The 21315-nt window shown below is 49.8% G+C and overlaps 4 protein-coding genes across 4 annotated transcripts; all 4 read right to left on the reverse strand.

The window, feature by feature from the left end:
• Window positions 1-6214: 6214 nt before the first annotated feature.
• LOC138646170 (histone H2A type 1) lies at window positions 6215-6607 on the reverse strand. Its single transcript, XM_069735634.1, has one exon. The coding sequence runs from the start codon at window positions 6605-6607 to the stop codon at window positions 6215-6217; it is 393 nt and encodes a 130-aa protein (XP_069591735.1).
• Window positions 6608-8468: 1861 nt separating this feature from the next.
• Window positions 8469-8849, reverse strand: LOC138646022 (histone H2B 1.1). Its single transcript, XM_069735497.1, has one exon. It carries the CDS (start codon window positions 8847-8849, stop codon window positions 8469-8471), a length of 381 nt encoding a protein of 126 aa, XP_069591598.1.
• A 7838-nt stretch (window positions 8850-16687) lies between these two features.
• Window positions 16688-17126, reverse strand: LOC138646023 (histone H3). The gene has a single exon (XM_069735498.1). It carries the CDS (start codon window positions 17096-17098, stop codon window positions 16688-16690), a length of 411 nt encoding a protein of 136 aa, XP_069591599.1. The 5' UTR covers window positions 17099-17126.
• A 1228-nt stretch (window positions 17127-18354) lies between these two features.
• On the reverse strand, window positions 18355-19046 carry LOC138646024 (histone H1C-like). The gene has a single exon (XM_069735499.1). The coding sequence runs from the start codon at window positions 19010-19012 to the stop codon at window positions 18374-18376; it is 639 nt and encodes a 212-aa protein (XP_069591600.1). The 5' UTR covers window positions 19013-19046; the 3' UTR covers window positions 18355-18373.
• Window positions 19047-21315: the final 2269 nt, after the last annotated feature.

A 21315-nucleotide genomic window follows, 5' to 3' on the forward strand; every position in this document is an offset into this window, starting at 1 on the left:
TGTACAGTATATAGAGCAGAGTACACAGTATATAGAGCAGAGTGTACAGTATATAGACCAGAGTGTACAGTATACAGAGCAGTGTGTGCAGTATATACAGCAGAGTGTACAGTATATAGAGCAGTGTATAGTATATACAGCAGTGTACAGTATATAGAGCAGTGTATAGTATAGTATAGTGCGGTGTGTACAGTATATAGAGCGGTGTGTGCAGTATATACAGCAGAGTACACTGTATGTAGACCAGAGTGTACAGTATATACAGCAGAGTACACAGTATATAGACCAGAGTGTACAGTATACAGAGCAGTGTGTGCAGTATATGCAGCAGAGTACACAGTATATAGAGCAGTGTACAGTATATACAGCAGTGTACAGTATTTACAGCAATGTACAGTAAATAGACCAGAGTGTACAGTATATAGAGCAGTGTACAGTAGTGCGGTGTGTGCAGTATATAGAGCAGAGTATACAGTATATACAGCAGAGTACAGTATATAGAGCAGAGTGCACAGTATAAAGAGCTGTGTGTACAGTATATACAGGAGAGGGTACAGTACATAGAGCAGTGTGTACAGTATATAGAGCACTGTACACAGTATATACAGCAGTGTGTACAGTATGTAGAGGAGAGTGTAGAGTATGTACAGCAGTGTGTACAGTATATAGATCATTGTGTGCATTATATAGAGCAAAGCGTTCAGTATATAGAGCAGTGTGCAGTATAGTGCGGTGTATATAGAGCAGTGTATACAGTATACTATTATTATTTTTTTATATAGCACCATTGATTCCATGGTGCTGTACATGAGCGGTGACCTCCCAAAGTGTAGAGGAACAATTCAAGAGTGTGGGGTACTTATTTCAGAATTCGGGGGGGGGGGGGGGGTTAACGGCCCGGGGGGGGGGCATTTTTTTGAGGGGCATTACTTGTGGGCAAGGTCAATTTGGGGGGTCACAGCTCAACCCGGTTTTGGGCTATCAACCCCAAATTTTCAGGGTGTGTAGAGTACCCCTAGCGAACCAATAGTGTAAAAAATTGAGGGTGGCACTTTGAGGGCACCCCAAAACTAATGCCCCCCCACCCCCAAAAAAAAAAAAAAAAAAAAATGCCCCCCTCCCATTAACCTAAAAATTCTGAAAAAAAAATAGCCCAACTAATGAATTGTTCCTCTACACACTATGAAAATTTGACGTCGATAGCCCCAATCTGGGCTGAGCAGTTACCCCCCAAAGCTGCCCTGCCCATTGAAGCCTATCGCGCGCAGGGTCACTGCCCAGCCTGGTTTGTGCCTACCGACCCCACATTTTCAGGGTGTGTAGAGGAACAATTCAAGAGTGTCGGGTAATTTGTTCAGAAGTTTGGGGGTCGGGAAGGGGGGCATATTTTTGGGGTGATCTCAAAATGCCCCCCACATTTTTGCAGCACTGGTCCACTAGAGCTATGGGTACGCTACACACCCTGAAAATGTGTGGTTGATAGCCACAAACAGGGCTGAGCAGAGACTCCCCAAAGTGACCCTGCCCATTGAAGTCTATGGTGCGCAAGGTCACTGCTCAGCCCGATTTGGGTCTGTCGACCACAAATTCTCAGGGTGTGTAGAGGAACACTTTAAGAGTGTGTGGTAATTTTTTTCAGAATGTTTTGGGTCAACCGGGGCATTTTTTGGTGGGGCACAACGTTTGGGTTGCCCTCAAAAGCCCCCCAAAGTTTTACACCACACCTCCTTTGCTACATATCGAAGTATTGGCAATGCTGATGAGTATACTGGACCCCGCGATCACTTGGCTGGATGTGGGAATGTGCAGAGGAAAAATGAGGATAATGAACGGGATTACAGCAGCACCCCACATGCGGATGGTGGTGCCGAGAAAATCTAGTACATCAGCCTCATTCTGGAGAGGTGCTGACATGAAGGATTGATCAGCTCTCCGTGAGAGAGAGCGAGAAAGAAAGAGAGAGAGAAAGCCTGATGTGACGCTACCGGGTCTCGGGTGGGGGAAGTCGCCGGTTCTGTAAAGCGAGTGTGTAGTGGGGGTCAGCACACACACGGCGACTAAGGAGTTAAATGGAGGCGGATATTCCTGTATCTGGGATTGGTCGGCGCCTGCGGATGTCTCTCGCTCATTGGCTGATTACAGATCCGTTGATGGTTTTGAATTTCCCGCTCAATATCTGTTCTTTGTCCGTCGGATTATTACCGGCCCCTCTGCTGGAGCGGCGATCGCCGATAATACCGGGTCCTGTCCTCCCAGCTGTCTGCCCCCAAACACGGGGATCGGTTTGCTTATCGGTTGCCATTAATATTCTGGGGAGGTTATAATAGTCTTCAGAGGCGCCTTCCATCCGAAACATTAGTGTCCAGGACGTGGTCATCACATAGGAGTCTCCGTACCCGGTACACAGGGCGTCCGTCTATCCAGCTGCCTCAGACAGCCACATTCCCTGTGAATATTCGCTGCCCCCTGTTCAGTATAACATCAAGTAGCAGAATCAACACATTCATCTCACGGCAGGACTGTAGTAACCGCATCACTCCGGGGTTTGTACTGTGTGCATAGAGGGGCCTCCGGGAGGCAGTGTGCGGATATATCCCCCATAAATCTGTGAGGTTTGAGATCAATAAGAAGAAACCGCATCACCCGAAGTTTGCGGTGCCGGCTCTAGTATGGAAAGACGGGGAGGAAAATAAGAGGGGAGAGTAGAGAAGACACGTCCCAGGCTGTGACCGATACTACAGGCAGCCGCACGGGGGATATTGTGCCCTGCAGAGACGCTGCGCCCGATACTAATCAGCGCCCAATAAAAGCAGGATCTTAGGACAACATCTTAACAGATTTAGAAAACGCCGGGAGTTGCTCCGTTATTAGAGCTGTAGAGGGATCTGCTTGGGAAAACCAGGTTAGTCTTTCTAGGTCAAAATATTGGAAAAGACCCTAGTCCCAGATCACACACTGCGGGCACATCCCAGAATCTGGATAATGCGGTTTCATTCCTTCGACCGGGAACCCACAGCATTAGTGGCTCAGTAAAGGTTCTAAACGATATATTAACTTTATAACCACCAGGAACCAGAGCGCAGGAATAGGAAGGTGCAGCCTCTCACTGAGATGTGGGTGGCTCTGAAAAGAGCCTTTGGGTTGTGAAGACAGAAGAGAACACAATTAACCTCCGAAGCCGTAGAGAGTGCGGCCCTGGCGCTTGAGCGCGTACACCACGTCCATGGCGGTGACGGTCTTCCTCTTGGCGTGCTCGGTGTAGGTGACGGCGTCACGGATCACGTTCTCCAGGAAGACTTTCAGGACACCGCGAGTCTCCTCATAGATGAGGCCAGAGATGCGCTTGACGCCTCCTCTGCGAGCTAGACGGCGGATGGCAGGCTTGGTGATGCCCTGGATGTTATCACGGAGCACCTTCCTGTGCCGCTTGGCGCCGCCCTTCCCGAGACCTTTTCCTCCTTTGCCGCGACCAGACATCTTCTGCAGTCAGTGAGCAAAAACTGATTCCTGGACAGCACGGACTGCTCCTTTATATGGAGGAAGAATGGACCAGAGAGAGAACTGCAGAGATGACGCACTTCCGGGACGGGTCTTCCAGAATCTACATTTGCCCCTCCCTTCCTCTGCTGATTGGCTGACCACAGAACTGTTGGGACGTTTGAGTTTCCCGCTCATTGGTCATATTCTGCAATTATCTTCCCAGCTTGTATTTTATGCAATTTCTTTCCCTTGTGACTAAAGATATCCCACATATTTTCATCACCGTTCCAGATCATCGTGGTTCATACCATCCACAATGTATGATGCCCCCACTTATCCCGCACACAGTATGCTGCCCCCAAAGTTATCCTCCACATAGTATGATGCCCCCTACACAGCAAGATAACCACACAGTAGGATGCCCCCACAGTTACTGTTTAAGGGTATGATATCCCCAGTTACTCCGAAAACAGTATGATGCCCTAAGTTACCCCCCCCCCCCCCCCCCCCAACACACACACACACACACACACACACAGGAAATATGCTGCACCCACAGTTACACCCTATACAATGTGATACCCCCAGAGCGACCCATCCTCAGTGTAATGTAATGATTAACAATTGTTCATGTTATGGTGAAAGTCTTCCATTAATGGAGATTTGGAAGGGTGAAAGAAGCAAGAGAAATTAGAAGAGATATTTCATCAGATCAACATCTGGTGATGAAATGTTCATTTTTGCCATTACCTCATGTACAAATCACAAACCAGAGAGACACATTTTTATGCAGTTTTTTATATATCATGTTATGCTTTAGTAATGCAAAATCACATGACTGGGCCTTTAATTGTAAAGTACAAATTATTAGGGGTTTTTTTGCTTCTTTTTCATTGTTTGTCTTAATGTGAAAACTGTACTGGCAGCAAAAGGGTTAAAAAACCAGTGTAACAGAAAAATGATCCCTACTACATTGCCCTCTATAGTGCCAGAGGCATTTACTCTCTTACAACCAGGACTTACTTCTTAGGCGTTAGGGCAGTGAACCCATTAAATGCTGCAGGTCAGTTACTGAGTAGCTGTATGATGGCTCCTGGGTCCCAGTAGGGCACTGTATGAAATACCAGGTCGGATCCACTGCCAATTACAGCACAAAGCCATTTTTGGCAGTGAAATCTGAGTAAGAAAAGTCCCTTCAACATCCACACCAGTAGCAATATGCATCGTGCATCCCCCCATAAAGTGGTTTTGACGTCCTGCAGCAGTGACAGGGGAGTCTAGCGAAGATAATCGCTGTTTTTCGGCAAGGAACATTCCATGTTATCCAAATCAATTTTCTTTATGACCCCAGTGGCCCATTCTGGTGGGCGCTCCTGCCGGCCCCAACAACGTCCCCGTCTGCCATTTGCGTTTCTTTTATCGTGTGCTCCAGCCAGTCTCTTCCATGCTGTTCGGAGGGATCAGTGTCCCCATTGCAGTTTGGGCTACACAGCGAGAAGGATTTCACAAGCCTTTAATGCCACTGGCCGGTCACAGTCACACAGACAAGTCAATAAGGCCGGAAAAAGCCCGACTCTTTCACATGTAACCAGAGCGTCGGAGATGGAACCTGAGCTTCTGCTAGATGGCAGCCCTATAGTGTAAGGGCACGTTAGGGACGGCCCCATCTCCAATATTTGTGACATATACACATATAGGAATCCTTAGCCAAACAGTAAACACCTTTACCAAAGTCACGGTTTGTTTCGAAGTCCGACAGCCGAGCAGGTGCGTTTGGAGGTCTGGCAGCAGGGCAGCGCATTTCGAGATCCAACAGCTGTGGAGGTGCGTTTCAAGATCCGACAGCCAACGAAGAGTATTTCGATGTCCGACAGCCGGGTAGATGTGCTTCGAGGTCCAGCAGCCGCGGCGGAGTGATTCGAGGTCCTGTCACGTAGATATATATCCAGTTAGTGCAGTGTACGGGGGAACACAGGTGTTGGTTCTGCCCCGTATATATATATTTACAGTGTATACATTGTTTGCGGTGTATAGGGAACACAGCGCTACCGGGGCCTGGGGTGAAGGTGCCGCATCTTTGGATACTCTGATGAGAGATCAGCTGGAACACGGAAAATAAGAAGTTAAATGGAGGAGACACGTCTGTGTACCTGATGTACGTAGATGTCTCTCCTCCATTTAACGTCCTATTTTCAAGGCTGAGCTTTCCCAAGGCTGCCCGCTCATTGTCTTATCACATGATCCTTTGGGGGATTTGAGTTTCCCGCTCATAATCTCTGGAGGATTATTACCGGTCACTGCCGATAGCGGAGATCACAATCCGGTCACACCCGGAACAGCGCGGAGTCCTGTCCTCCAGAGCCGCCGCACACGGGATCGTCCTCCGAGAGAAGGCGCCGTCACTGATGTGGAGGAGAATCACCCGCCCGGTCCCGATACTCCGGGACCTGCTAACTACATGTAGACCTCAGCGCGGAGTATCAGACACTAATGAGGGGACATTTCCTGCGAGCTTGGCAGACGACACTCCCACCTGAGGGGTCTGAGACTTCATGTGGGATTGACCCATTCATCTCCTATTATTCTGTGGATATGTGCACCAACAATGGCGGCAATGGTGTATGTACCATCAGCCTCATGTGAGGACCCCGAGATAGGCGGCGCCGGCTCTTGTGGTGACGGTGTGGGTGGCTCTTAGAAGAGCCTTTGGTTTTGTAGACATTGGCGGCAGCGCTCACTTGCTCTTGCTCGCCTTGCTGCTCTCGGTCTTCTTGGGCAGCAGCACGGCCTGGATGTTGGGCAGGACGCCCCCCTGGGCAATGGTCACCCCACCCAGCAGCCTGTTCAGCTCCTCGTCATTGCGCACCGCCAGCTGCAGGTGACGGGGGATGATGCGGGTCTTCTTGTTGTCCCGGGCAGCATTGCCGGCCAATTCCAGGATCTCAGCGGTCAGATACTCCAGCACAGCGGCCAGATAGACCGGAGCGCCGGCGCCGACTCTCTCAGCGTAGTTGCCCTTGCGGAGAAGCCTGTGCACACGGCCGACTGGGAACTGCAGTCCTGCCCGGGATGAGCGGGTCTTGGCCTTAGCTCGGACCTTTCCTCCTTGTTTGCCGCGTCCAGACATGATAGCGATAACGTCAGATAACAAATAAAGACCGAAAATCGTGTGGAGAAGAGACTGTGCTGTGTGGCCTTATATAGTCTGCTGCTCCGCCCTCCTCTCCTGTCATTGGATGACTCTGAAGCTGGCCAATGGGGAAGAGTCTTGAGGAACCGCCAATGAGCTGCCGAGGGCGGAGCCTATTATTGCTCCTTGCTCAAATTAGTTTCTCACCCAATAGAAAACGTTCGCTTTGGACCGAATAGATAAGGGGTGAAAACAGATATTTGTCTTGGAGCAGAAGGAAGTGCAGAAATATTCTGTTGATTTGTAGTTTGCACTTGTTGAATTTGTGTCTACTATCAGCCATAAATTGCACTGACAGTCTGGTGGGTGAGGGGTTAATCCCTGTCAGTGCTTCTCCTCCGCTCCATCTGCACAGGAGGCGGCTCCTCACTCACCCGCTTATTACCCTGTGTAGATTCCCTGTGGTGTCCGCGCTGATCCTATCACAGCCTGACTGAGACAAGTCTCCTATGTTCTGCCCGGAGCCTGATGTGACGCTGCCGGGTCCCGGGTGGGGGAAGTCGCCGCTTCTGTATTGTATGATACAATATTGTTCTGCTCCAGGAAGACATCCAGGCCTCTCTTGAACCCCTCGACTGAGTTCGCCATCACCACCTCCTCAGGCAAGCAATTCCAGATTCTCACCGCCCTAACAGTAAAGAATCCTCTTCTATGTTGGTGGAAAAACCTTCTCTCCTCCAGACGCAAAGAATGCCCCCTTGTGCCCGTGGCCTTGGTATAAACCTTGGTATAAACAGATCCTCAGCGAGATATTTCTATTGTCCCCTTATATACTTATACATGGTTATTAGATCGCCCCTCAGTCGTCTTTTTCTAGACTAAATAATCCTAATTTCGCTAATCTATCTGGGTATTGTAGTTCTCAATACCCAGATAGTGGTAATGTTCTGAGCAGGGACACTCCGCAATCTTCTACACATGATCGTACATTTCCCATCACAGAGGGATCTGCTGGGAAGGGCAGAATTGGTCTTCCCTGAAATGTCTCTTGTAGGATATGTCCCTGACCAGTATATCGTCTGCACAGTACTGATTGTGACGGGAAAGGGACGATCTGATCGTCTCCAGGTCAGGCACACGGGCACATCACAGCATGTGGAGAACACGAATCAGTCTCTATATCTATGAGTGGAAACAGGAGCGAATACTGCACCGCTAACCTGGAAATCTGCAGACTCCTGTGTGGGATGTAAGAGAGCAATGATCGCTCAACACAAGCAGATTTCCCGATATCGGTCCTGGGAGCACGTGTCATATGAAGACAAAGGACGGAAAAAAGCGGGAACTTTAAACTTTTTACCATTGGAAACATTAGCTCCTCCCTCTGCTGATTGGCTGAACACAGGACGGTTAGGGGGGTTTGAATTTCCCGCCGCTTCTAAATGTAATGACGTCATTTACACTGTAAAAAGAATTCAATTAGGCTCTAGATCAACTCCACCGACCACCACAAATGGCTCCTGTTAACGGAGAAAGGAGAGTAATGAACGAGACCCCAGAATGCCGAGATCTGTGCAGCAAGGGGTTAAATAAGTCCCTGAATACACATCAACTCACTGAGCAATGCCCAGATTATTCCTGAGGTTTTCTCACCATCTCCCTCGTCATCAGACGCAGAGCCCCGGGCGGTGCGAGCAGACACCTCGGGGAGACGGGAGAGGACACCGGAGCAGTGTGGGTGGCTCTTATAGTGAGGGTGTAGGTGGCTCTTATAGGGAGGGTGTGGGTGGCTCTTATAGGGAGGGTGTGGGTGGCTCTTAGAAGAGCCTTTGGGGTGAGGAGCGGAGCACGGAGCCGATCACTTGGCGCTGGTGTACTTGGTGACGGCCTTGGTGCCCTCGGACACGGCGTGCTTGGCCAGCTCTCCGGGCAGCAGCAGGCGCACGGCGGTCTGGATCTCCCGGGAGGTGATGGTGGAGCGCTTGTTGTAGTGAGCCAGGCGGGAGGCTTCCCCTGCGATGCGCTCGAAGATGTCGTTGACGAAGGAGTTCATGATGCCCATGGCCTTGGAGGAGATGCCGGTGTCGGGGTGGACCTGCTTCAGCACCTTGTACACGTAGATGGCGTAGCTCTCCTTCCTGCTCTTCCTCCGCTTCTTGCCGTCCTTCTTCTGAGTCTTGGTCACGGCTTTCTTGGAGCCCTTCTTGGGCGCAGGCGCAGACTTGGCGGGTTCAGGCATGATAACACCGGTCTCAGCACAAGTGAGCAGAATAATGATCCTGCTCCTCCAAGAGCGGAGGAATTTATAGCCCGGCCATGCAGATGAGCGCTGCTGTCAGACCGCCGTGCTATTGGGTGATGATGTCATGTGACCAACGGGAACGTCAGACGCTCCGCCCACTGCAGCTGATTGGTGGTTCTCCAACTGATATTTCGCTTTTCAGCACCCTCCATATAGCGCTGTAAAACACGTATAATGCTGAATACATCTAAATAGTGCTGTGAAGCGCCATATACCGCAGTGCACCCTCATATAGTGCTCTATGTGTTAATGTAGCTCTGTTTACCCTTCATGTGCTGCAGTATACTCCAATATAGTGCTGCTATTCATCTGTATAGTGCAGAGTGCCCCCATATACTGCAACTTACTGACAAATGACTGTGCCACTTCCAGAGCTCGGCCGTCATGGCCCTGCAGGAGGCCAGCGAGGCTTATCTGCTGGGGAGTCTGGGGATGTACTAGATTTTCTCGGCACCACCATCCGCATGTGGGGTGCTGCTGTAATCCCGTTCATTATCCTCATTTTTCCTCTGCACATTCCCACATCCAGCCAAGTGATCGCGGGGTCCAGTATACTCATCAGCATTGCCAATACTTCGATATGTAGCAAAGAAGGAGTGGTGTAAAAATTTGGGGGGCATTTTGAGGGCAACCCAAACGTTGTGCCCCACCAAAAAATGTCCCGGTTGACCCAAAACATTCTGAAAAAAATTACCACACACTCTTATAGTGTTCCTCTACACACCCTGAGAATTTGTGGTCGACAGACCCAAACCGGGCTTAGCAGTGACCTTGCGCAACACAGACTTCAATGGGCAGGGTCACTTTGGGGAGTCTCTGCTCAGCCCAGTTTGTGGCTATCATCAACCCCAAATGTTCAGGGTGTGTAGCTCTAGTGGACCAGTGCTGTAAAAATTTAGGGGGCATTTTGAGATGACCCAAAACATATGCCCCTCCCCACCCCCAAACTTCTGAACAAATTACCCGACACTCTTGAATTGTTCCTCTACACACCCTGAACATTTGGGGTCGATGGGCACAAACTAGGCTGAGCAGTGACCCTGCGCGCGATAGGCTTCCATGGGCAGGGCAGCTTTGGGGGGTAACTGCTCAGCAGTCAGCACAGATTGGGGCTATCGACTTCAAATTTTCATAGTGTGTAGAGGAATAATTCATGAGTGTGGGCTATTTTTTTTCTGAATACCTTGCTCTATATACTGTACACACTGCTCTAGATATTGTACACTGCTCTATATACTGTACACACTGCTCTATATATTGTATACTGCTCTATATACTGTACACTGATTTACATACTGTACCCTCTCCTGTATATACTGTACACACTGCTACTGTACACTCTGGTCTATATACTGTGTACTCTGCTGTATATACTGTACACACTGCTCTATATACTGTACGCTCTGGTCTATAATACTGTACACTGCTGTATATACTGTTCACACTGCTCTATATACTGTACACTGCTCTAAATACTGTACACACTGCTCTATATACTGTATATACTGTATATATACTGTATATATTGCTGTATATATACTGTATATATACTGTATATATTGCTGTATATACTGTACAATCTGTTGCACAGTCTGTATACACTGCTGTATATACTGCATACTCTGCTCTATATACTGTACACACGGCACTATGCTATACACTGCTCTATATACTGTACACTCTGGTCTATAAACTGGACACTGCTGTATATACTGTACTCTGCTTTATATACTGTACACACTGTTGTATATACTGTAGACTCTCCTCTATTATCTGTGACACTTATTACACTGCTGATCTGGGCTGTGCAGATGTGATGTTGTGCACTATATATACTATATACAGCTGTGTTCTCTGTGTAGACGCTGGATTTTGTGTCTCCGCTTTTCTCCCAATATTCCCCTTTTGCACAACAGTGGGGGTCACATACATGCATGAATATTTCAGTTTTCTCCCGAGATGTTCATGTGTTTGGTTGGGGAGTCGCGCTGTGCAGCTGTCGCCTCATCAGAGCTCTTCCCTCCATTACAGGCCGCAGCGGTCACAGCTTCACACTGGGTAAGACACGATATCAGGCAGGTGATTGCAATCAGCCCCCGATATGGATCATCTACTGATGTGGAACACGTGTCCCCCCAATACTCTGCACATACGGGGTAGAGTGATATCACAGGTCAGGGAGGTGGCAGTCAGCGGAGGCCGTCGCCTGTGTTACCCTTCTGGGTTCTCAGCAGCTCCAGCTGGTCCCCACATCGTACAATCAGCTTCCTGTGCGATAGACACTGGAGTAAAGATCCCTGTGATGGTGACAAGAGCCGGGAATAGGAGGAACGAGCTCCCGCAGCAGATTTATCTACCCGGACACACAGTGATGTGCAGATCGGGAGGACGGCGGCGATAATCTCCGCAATTTCTAGGCGTTTCCACTAGTGACGGCTACAAACGGTCGGTGGAGATGATGGAGAAGGAGAAGCGACGGAGGAATCGCGCTCTGCTGTCCGGTGTTAGCCGGTAAAGGGTTTTTATCCCGGGCAGGGAAGCACAAGGGGAGAGCGGAGCTTCACTACCTGCCAGCCCTTATGCCGAAGTGATCAGATTCTATTCTGTGTAATCCGCTCATGTAACCAATATTGGCGGAGGCTGCGGGGAGTTATAGATTTCATGTCTTATAAAAGCAGCTCAGCGGGTTATCGATTGTGCAGAGGTGTCAGTATGTGCATGTATATATGTGTATGTACATACCCCATACACCCTTGTATCATTTACCAAATAGTACCGTAACAATGAACAGCATCAGCGGTTCCAGCTCCATAATGCAAACAGGGGGCAGCACAATAAGATGGGGGCAAACACCAGTATATGTCAGGACTCGGGAGACTTAATGTTAGTCAGATAGGAGCTCTGCACTTCCGCAGCCATTTAATCTCATTCAATGAGCCACCACCTCCTCCCCGCAGAGCTGTATGATCAGTGCCACCACCTTCTCCCAACAGAGCTGTATGATCAGTGCCACCACCTCCTCCTCGCAGAGCTGTATGATCAGTGCCACCACCTCCTCCCCGCAGAGCTGTATGATCAGAGCAACCACCTTCTCCCCACAGAGCTGTATGATCAGTGCCATCACCCACTCCCCGCAGAGCTGTATGATCAGTGCCACCACCTCCTCGCAGAGCTGTATGATCAGTGCCACCACCTCCTCCCCACGGAACTGTATGATCAGTGCCACCGCCTCCTCCCCGCAGAGCTGTATGATCAGTGCCACCACCTCCTCCCCGCAGAGCTGTATGATCAGTGCCACCACCTCCTCCTCCCTGCAGAGCTGTATGATCAGTGCCACCACCTCCTCCTCCCCGCAGAGCTGTATGATCAGTGCCACCACCTCCTCCTCCCCGCAGAGCTGTATGATCAGTGCCACTACCTCCTCCCCGCAGAGCTGTATGATCAGAGCAACCACTTCCTCCCCAGCAGAGCTATATGATCAGTGCCACCACCTTCTCCCCACAGAGCTGTATGATCAGTGCCACCACCTTCTCCCCTTCATTGTCTGTTCTAGTTATATGGAGATAATGGTCCTTGTATGCAATGTCCAGTAATGATTCCCGAGAGCAGCAGACGCTCCCTGAGGACCCATCTATGCCCAGCAGAGGACACTCATAGCCAGAGACCGGTACCGGGAGTTCCCTCTCCTCACGCTGCAGAACAGCAGAGCGGGCTGGGGACTAGTGACCGGTGTCACCCGCACTCAGAGCAGCCTGCAGCTGAAGGAGGAATCCCCCCTAACAAGGAATGTGCCAGTGACACCCTGACAGCGGAGAAAGGACAGGCAGAACACGCAGCAGCCGGGACTCTCCTCGCTGCGAGCTCCGGTACACAGAGGGGGGCAGGAAGTTCCGGGCTCAGGAGACGGGGACATCACCTGCCATGGGGTGTAAGGGGATGATCTGTAGCGCTGCATCTAATTATTGGGGGAAGCTCATTATCACTTACCAGACGCATTCAGGTGACATTAATGAGCCGCAGGCAGCGAGGCCGCCGAGTACTGTCCTCAATGGGGAGCAGCATTATAACAATGAGAATAACTTGCCCCCACTGTGATTTTCTTGTTATACGAATTGACGGTTTACTTTATTTTAATAACACTTGTATTGCAAATGACAGAGATCATAAAACTTAGATATAACCTGTTTCTTCATATGAAGATTTACATTCACAGAACATTTATTATCTTCCCGTAGAAGATAATGACAACAGCTTAGATGGATAAAACCATAAGCAATGGAGAAAGAACACAGAGAAAGAATTCCAAAACCTGTCATTCCTCAGTTGCTGGAGCTGTAGAATGATGGGCTGCACAGATTTTAGAGGATCATCTCTTCATTGTAATAGCTGAATCATTGGAATAGTGATATCCAGCAGGAGACATATGTCAGGACTAATAGTAACAATGCAACAATGAGGCAGACTGAGGTGTGCACTGACTTGCAGAGAAGCAGCAGTAGTCTGAAGAAGCTGACAATTAAGAACAGCTGTGTACAACCATCTCCTATCTGTAAGCCGCTAGGAAATTAATTGTTAAACACTTATCTGCTTTTGGAGGCAAAAGAAGACGCTAAATGCTCCTGAGTAACCTCATATCTTGTATTTTACTAACATGTTTTTCTTTTCCCTTATTTAGGCTATTCAATTTTAGTTACCATATTACATTTCTCCTGTAACTCTGACCTGCTTGGACTGTTGTCTTTTCCTACACTTTTATCATATTTGATCCTTTTTCTTACCCTATTAAAATTTATATTTACCGTCCCTCTTTTATTTATGTCTGATATAAAACTGTTTGTGTGTATTGATTATACTTTAAAAAACAAAAAAAACTACAAATCGCTCTGAGTTCAGTGGCTTTTTATTCCAGCTCTTGCTCCATGGATCGTCCGATACTTTGTGGTCTCGTATTAATTGAAGTTTATGATTCTCACTTTGTTTCTCCAAAGAAAACATTTATTTATTAAATGACTCCACGGTGATTTGGAAGGTGATTACAGGAGATTGCTGTTGGTGGACTTTATATCACATCACAAGAAGCTGCGGAAACTACAACAAGCGGGAAATTCAAAATTCCTACCCGCCCTGTGTGCAGCCAATCTGCAGAGGAAGGGGAGGGGCTAACGTTAACCGTTTAGGAACGTGGAGTTCCCGCTGAGTGGCTGATGAATTTTCCGTTTTTTGTCTTTCTGTAGTTTCAGGACGATCAGATGTCCGAAAAGTGTTTGTGTGGAGCGATCAATGGTCACTTGTGTCCCATACAGGAGTTTATATATTTCCAGGATCAAGGGAGAAGTATCCGCTTTCTATAATAGAAGGTGCAGAACTTTGCGACTATAGTGACTCCATCAGACCAGCAATATTCAGTGCAGGGAATATACAGAAACGAGGTCATGCAGATTAGAAACAATCTTAAAATTGGGGTGGGGAGTCTAAAATGCTGATTAATGTTATCTAGGGAAACCTACTATAGAACTGTAAACTCCTGCAGTGAGAAGAATAACAGGAAATATCGCAGAGTAGATGGGCGCCCTGTATGGTCACATATGAGCATTCTTGCCGCATCCAGTCCCATCACACATCAATATCTTTGCGGATTATTCTAGTATTGGTCCTGATCAGGGCGCACAGGGAAGAGGGGATGAGATTATTACATTTCCGCATATATGTATTTACTCCCCCACACACTGCAGACTGAGCCGCGAGTGACCCAGAGACCAGATGTTACCGAGCACAAGTGATCCCTCCGGGCATAATTATATGTGAGGAATGAGCTCGTCTTGAGGGAGGATTTAGTGGCTCTGAAAAGAGCCTTTGTGTTGTGGTCGGTGCCGGGGCAGATCTAAGCTCTCTCCCCACGGATCCGGCGGGCTTGGGAAAACCAGGTTTGTCTTTCTAGGTCAAAATATTGGAAAAGACTCTGGTCCCAGATCACACACTGCGGGCACATCCCAGAATCTGGATAATGCGGCTTCATTCCTTCGACCGGGAACCCAAAGCATTAGTGGCTCAGTAAAGGTTCTAAACGATATATTAACTTTAAAACCACCAGGAACAAGAGCGCAGGAATAGGAAGGTGCAGCCTCTCACTGAGATGTGGGTGGCTCTGAAAAGAGCCTTTGGGTTGTGAGGACAGAAGAGAACACAATTAACCTCCGAAGCCGTAGAGAGTGCGGCCCTGGCGCTTGAGCGCGTACACCACGTCCATGGCGGTGACGGTCTTCCTCTTGGCGTGCTCGGTGTAGGTGACGGCGTCACGGATCACGTTCTCCAGGAAGACTTTCAGGACACCGCGAGTCTCCTCATAGATGAGGCCAGAGATGCGCTTGACGCCTCCTCTGCGAGCTAGACGGCGGATGGCAGGCTTGGTGATGCCCTGGATGTTATCACGGAGCACCTTCCTGTGCCGCTTGGCGCCGCCCTTCCCGAGACCTTTTCCTCCTTTGCCGCGACCAGACATCTTCCACGTAGTCAGCCAAACACGATGACTGATCAGCGCAGAGTCCTTCCTTTATATAGAGAGTGAGCGGACCGGAGCGAGAACTGTACAGATGACGCGTTTCCGGGGCGAGATTTCTGGTACTGAATTTGCAGTTAGCCCCTCCCTTTAGTCTCTGATTGGTTGAGCACAGAACAGTTGCTAATTTTGAATTTCCCGCTTATTGTGCTCTTATTTCCCCGCTTCTCTATTCTTCTCATCTCGGCGCCGCTGCTAGATCTGTTGGTTATTTCGATTTTTTTTCATTGTTATTTATGTTGCTAGTTTCCAGCTTCTGCCAAATGTTAGCTAGTAGAATAAAAAATATATTCTAGGGACAATAATCTACAGAAAACTCGTGATCCCCGGCAGTCACTCATCATTACACGTGGTGCCGGACTGGCGGCCATTACCGGTCCCTCAGAGCAGGGAGCTGCATGTAACCAGTCACCCTGCGGCTCCAGCCCTGGAGAAGATGGGAAAAGTCAAATATACGAGAATTGCTTAACGACCCACCCACCACAAATGCGACCATCGCAGCACACGGGGGAGGGATCTGCTCAGACCAGTGTCAGGCAGAATAGATCACATAAAGGCGTCATCACCGATCTGAGGGACAAATGAGGTTATTAACAGAAACTAAGCGCAGAGATCTCCGATCCGAACAAAAGAGAACAACCTAAAGCCGCAAGACTGAGGAGGCGGCACTAGGACCCAGCGCGTGAGACAGCAGATTGTGATCGGTTATGATCCTCAGGAGCGCGAGCAGCAAATGAGCGGGAATTTCAAATCCACCAGCGGATCGGTAAATGACCACAAAACATCAGCATAAAGAACCGTTCTCAGGAACCGACCAATCACCGATTACTTTTACTCCATTAACTCAATAGTGACCGCGTTCCTGCAGATCCACCCCATTTACGTCTGCACTGTATAGGAACCGCACATCCACCACCGCAAACCCGGTTGTGCACTGTACACACTTTACGCGGTCCTTATAACACGTCGGTTTTGTTATAGATGTCGGACACTTTTGGACTGGGCGAGAATAGAGAATGTGCAGAGCGATAACCAATATCGCTGATCACCTGCAATATCGGAAGCAGCAGCCTCCGTCCATTTAACTGATCGACCGTGCCTGCGCTTCGTACACGGAGAATACGCGCAGAAAAGGGACTGCTCAGGAATCGGCTCATTTGGGAGAGACTTTGGTGGCTCTGAAAAGAGCCTTTGTGTTGTGGTCGCAGCCGGGGCAGATCTAAGCTCTCTCCCCACGGATCCGGCGGGCCAGCTGGATGTCTTTGGGCATGATGGTGACCCTCTTGGCGTGGATGGCGCACAGGTTGGTGTCCTCGAACAACCCCACCAGATAAGCCTCGCTGGCCTCCTGCAGGGCCATGACGGCCGAACTCTGGAAACGCAGATCGGTCTTGAAGTCCTGGGCGATCTCCCTCACCAGGCGCTGGAAGGGAAGCTTACGGATCAGCAGCTCGGTGGATTTCTGATAGCGGCGGATCTCACGGAGAGCGACTGTTCCCGGCCGGTAACGATGCGGCTTCTTCACTCCACCAGTGGCGGGAGCGCTCTTCCTGGCGGCTTTAGTGGCCAGCTGCTTGCGGGGAGCTTTCCCTCCGGTGGATTTACGAGCGGTCTGCTTTGTTCTTGCCATGGCTCCGTATAGACGTGTCGGGCACAGATGTGATAAGAGGAGCGGCGGGAGCAGGGTATTTATGCTCCGGGGCGCGTCCTCATTGGTCTCTGGGAAACACGCCCCCTGCGCTCCACTGGCTCTTTCATGAAATAAAGTGGCCAATAAGGGTTGATTTGTTTGACCAGTCATTGTTATTATTCCCGCCCACTAATCCCGCCCCTGAAGTCCCCGCCTCTTCCGTGATGCGTCTGTCCTCAGATCACTCATTTGCCGCTTGCTGGAGCAGCTGATGTATTTGCGTTCAAATGTCCCCGTGTATAGCGCTGTACAGTGCAGCTCCCGCAATATCGACAGATCACACAAACCCCCCATCCTGAGACTGCGCCCAGCATCAGTTATATTACAAACATTAGAAGTCCGAGAACTAATCATACAGCTCTGCGGGGAGGAGGCGGTGGCACTGATCATACAGCTCTGTGGGGAGGAGGTGGTGGCTCTGATCATACAGCTCTGTGGGGAGAAGGTGGTTGCTCTGATCATACAGCTCTGCGGGGAGGAGGTAGTGGCACTGATAATACAGCTCTGCGGGGAGGAGGTAGTGGCACTGATCATACAGCTCTGTGGGGAGAAGGTGGTTGCTCTGATCATACAGCTCTGCGAGGAGGAGGTGATGGCACTGATCATACAGCTCTGCGGGGAGGAGGTGGTGGCACTGATCATACAGCTCTGCGGGGAGGAGGTGGTGGCTCTGATCATACAGCTCTGTGGGGAGAGGTGGTGGCACTGATCATACAGCTCTGCTGGGGAGGAGGTGGTTGCTCTGATCATACAGCTCTGCGGGGAGGAGGTAGTGGCACTGATCATACAGCTCTGCGGGGAGGAGGTAGTGGCTCTGATCATACAGCTCTGCGGGGAGAATGTGATGGCTCTGATCATACAGCTCTGCTGGGGAGGAGGTGGTGGCTCTGATCATACAGCTCTGTGGGGAGAAGGTGGTTGCTCTGATCATACAGCTCTGCGGGGAGGAGGTAGTGGCACTGATAATACAGCTCTGCGGGGAGGAGGTGGTGGCACTGATCATACAGCCCTGTGGGGAGGAGGTAGTGGCACTGATCATACAGCTCTGCGGGGAGGAGGTGGTGGCACTGATCATACAGCTCTGCGGGGAGTGGGTGATGGCACTGATCATACAGCTCTGCTGGGAGGAGGTGTTGGCACTGATCATACAGCTCTGCGGGGAGGAGGTGGTGGCTCTTATAAGAGCCTTTGTGGTATCAGAACAGGGGCTGCAGCTTATTTCTTAGCCGCGGGCTTCTTGGCTTTCGCAGCCTTCTTAGCCGGACTCTTGGCGGGTTTGGCCGCCTTCTTAGCCGGACTCTTCGTCACCTTCTTGGGCTTGGGAGCGGCTTTCGGCTTTTTGGGGCTCTTGGCCGCTTTCTTGGCAGCTGCGGGCTTCTTGGCCTTTTTCGGGCTCTTCTTGGCCGCGGTCGGAGCCTTCTTGGGCTTCTTCGGAGATTTGGCGGCTTTCTTGGCAGCAGCGGGTTTCTTAGGTTTGGCCGCAGCTGCTGGCTTCTTCTTGGCCACTTTGTCCTTCGTCTCCTGCTTCTTGTTCAGCTTGAAGGACCCGGAGGCGCCGCTGCCCTTCACCTGGAGGAGGGCGCCCTTGGTGACCAGAGACCTGACGGCCAGCTTCAGGCGGCTGTTGTTCTTCTCTACATCGTATCCTCCGGCAGACAGAGCCTTCTTCAGGGCGGCCAGAGACACCCCGCTGCGCTCCTTGGAGGCGGACACGGCTTTCACGATCAGCTCGGAGACGCTGGGGCCGGAGGGTTTATTGCTCTTCTTGGCAGCAGATTTCTTCGGCTGCTTCTTGGATTTGGCGGCCGGTTCTGCGGGAGGGGGAGCGGCGGCTGGCGCGGTCTCTGCCATCATGTGCTGCGGAAAAACAAAATGAAAATATTTCCTGATAGGAAGGAAAACACTGAGGCCGGAGCTGGAGGCGCCTGTTATATGTACAGGCTTACTGCGCACTGATTGGCTGCTGAGCTGCACCGTTCTGAGCTTCTATTGGCTGACACTGGACATAAACCCCGCCTCCTCCCAGCTGAGTCCGGGTGAAGCACCGCTCTCTCCTTGTGCTTCCCTGCCCGGGATAAAAGCCCTTTACCGGCTAACACCGGACAGCAGAGCGCGCTTCCTCCATCGCCTCTCCTTCTCCAACATCTCCACCGGCCATTTGTAGCCGTCACTAGCAGAGATGCCGGGAAAGAGCGGAGAACAAATCCCGGGATCATCGCCGCCGTCCTCCCGATCTGCACCTCACTGTGTACCGGGGAGATAAATCTGCTGCGGGAGCTCGTTCCTCCTATTCCCGGCTCTTGTCACCATCACAGGGATCTTTACTCCAATGTCTATCGTACAGGGAGCTGATTGTACGATGTGGGGACGAGCTGGAGCTGCTGAGAACCCAGAAGGGTAACACAGGCGACGGCCTCCGCTGACTGCCACCTCCCTGACCTGTGGTGTCACTGTACCCCGTATGTGCAGAGGATTGGGGGGACACGTGTTCCACATCAGTAGATGATCCACATCGGTGGCTGAGTGCAATCACCTGCCTGATATCTTGTCTTAGTGGTGGGAAAGAGCTCTGATGAGGCGACAGCTGCACAGTGCGACTCCCCAACCAAACACATGAACATCTCAGGGGAGAAAACTGAAATATTAACGGATGTATATGACCCCCACTATTATGCAAAAGGGGAATATTGGGAGAAGAGCGGAGACACAAAATCCAGCGTCTACACAGAGAACACAGCTGTATATAGTATATATAGTGCACAGCATCACATCTGCACAGCCCAGATCAGCAGTGTAATAAGTGCCACTGATAATAGAGGAGAGGGTACAGTATATACAGCAGAGTGTACAGTATATAGAGCAGTGTATAGTATATACAGCAGTGTACAGTATATAGAGCAGTGTATAGTATAGTGCGGTGTGTACAGTATATAGAGCGGTGTGTGCAGTATATACAGCAGAGTACACTGTATGTAGACCAGAGTGTACAGTATATACAGCAGAGTACACAGTATATAGACCAGAGTGTACAGTATACAGAGCAGTGTGTGCAGTATATGCAGCAGAGTACACAGTATATAGAGCAGTGTACAGTATATACAGCAGTGTACAGTATTTACAGCAATGTACAGTAAATAGACCAGAGTGTACAGTATATAGAGCAGTGTACAGTAGTGCGGTGTGTGCAGTATATAGAGCAGAGTATACAGTATATACAGCAGAGTACAGTATATAGAGCAGAGTGCACAGTATAAAGAGCTGTGTGTACAGTATATACAGGAGAGGGTACAGTACATAGAGCAGTGTGTACAGTATATAGAGCACTGTACACAGTATATACAGCAGTGTGTACAGTATGTAGAGGAGAGTGTAGAGTATGTACAGCAGTGTGTACAGTATATAGATCATTGTGTGCATTATATAGAGCAAAGCGTTCAGTATATAGAGCAGTGTGCAGTATAGTGCGGTGTATATAGAGCAGTGTATACAGTATACTATTATTATTTTTTTATATAGCACCATTGATTCCATGGTGCTGTACATGAGCGGTGACCTCCCAAAGTGTAGAGGAACAATTCAAGAGTGTGGGGTACTTATTTCAGAATTCGGGGGGGGGGGGGGGGGGTTAACGGCCCGGGGGGGGGGGCATTTTTTTGAGGGGCATTACTTGTGGGCAAGGTCAATTTGGGGGGTCACAGCTCAACCCGGTTTTGGGCTATCAACCCCAAATTTTCAGGGTGTGTAGAGTACCCCTAGCGAACCAATAGTGTAAAAAATTGAGGGTGGCACTTTGAGGGCACCCCAAAACTAATGCCCCCCCACCCCCAAAAAAAAAAAAAAAAAAAAAAAATGCCCCCCTCCCATTAACCTAAAAATTCTGAAAAAAAAAATAGCCCAACTAATGAATTGTTCCTCTACACACTATGAAAATTTGACGTCGATAGCCCCAATCTGGGCTGAGCAGTTACCCCCCAAAGCTGCCCTGCCCATTGAAGCCTATCGCGCGCAGGGTCACTGCCCAGCCTGGTTTGTGCCTACCGACCCCACATTTTCAGGGTGTGTAGAGGAACAATTCAAGAGTGTCGGGTAATTTGTTCAGAAGTTTGGGGGTCGGGAAGGGGGGCATATTTTTGGGGTGATCTCAAAATGCCCCCCAC

This window comes from Ranitomeya imitator, chromosome 7, assembly GCF_032444005.1.
Source record: "Ranitomeya imitator isolate aRanImi1 chromosome 7, aRanImi1.pri, whole genome shotgun sequence".
In the NCBI taxonomy this organism is placed as follows: Eukaryota; Metazoa; Chordata; class Amphibia; order Anura; family Dendrobatidae; genus Ranitomeya; species Ranitomeya imitator.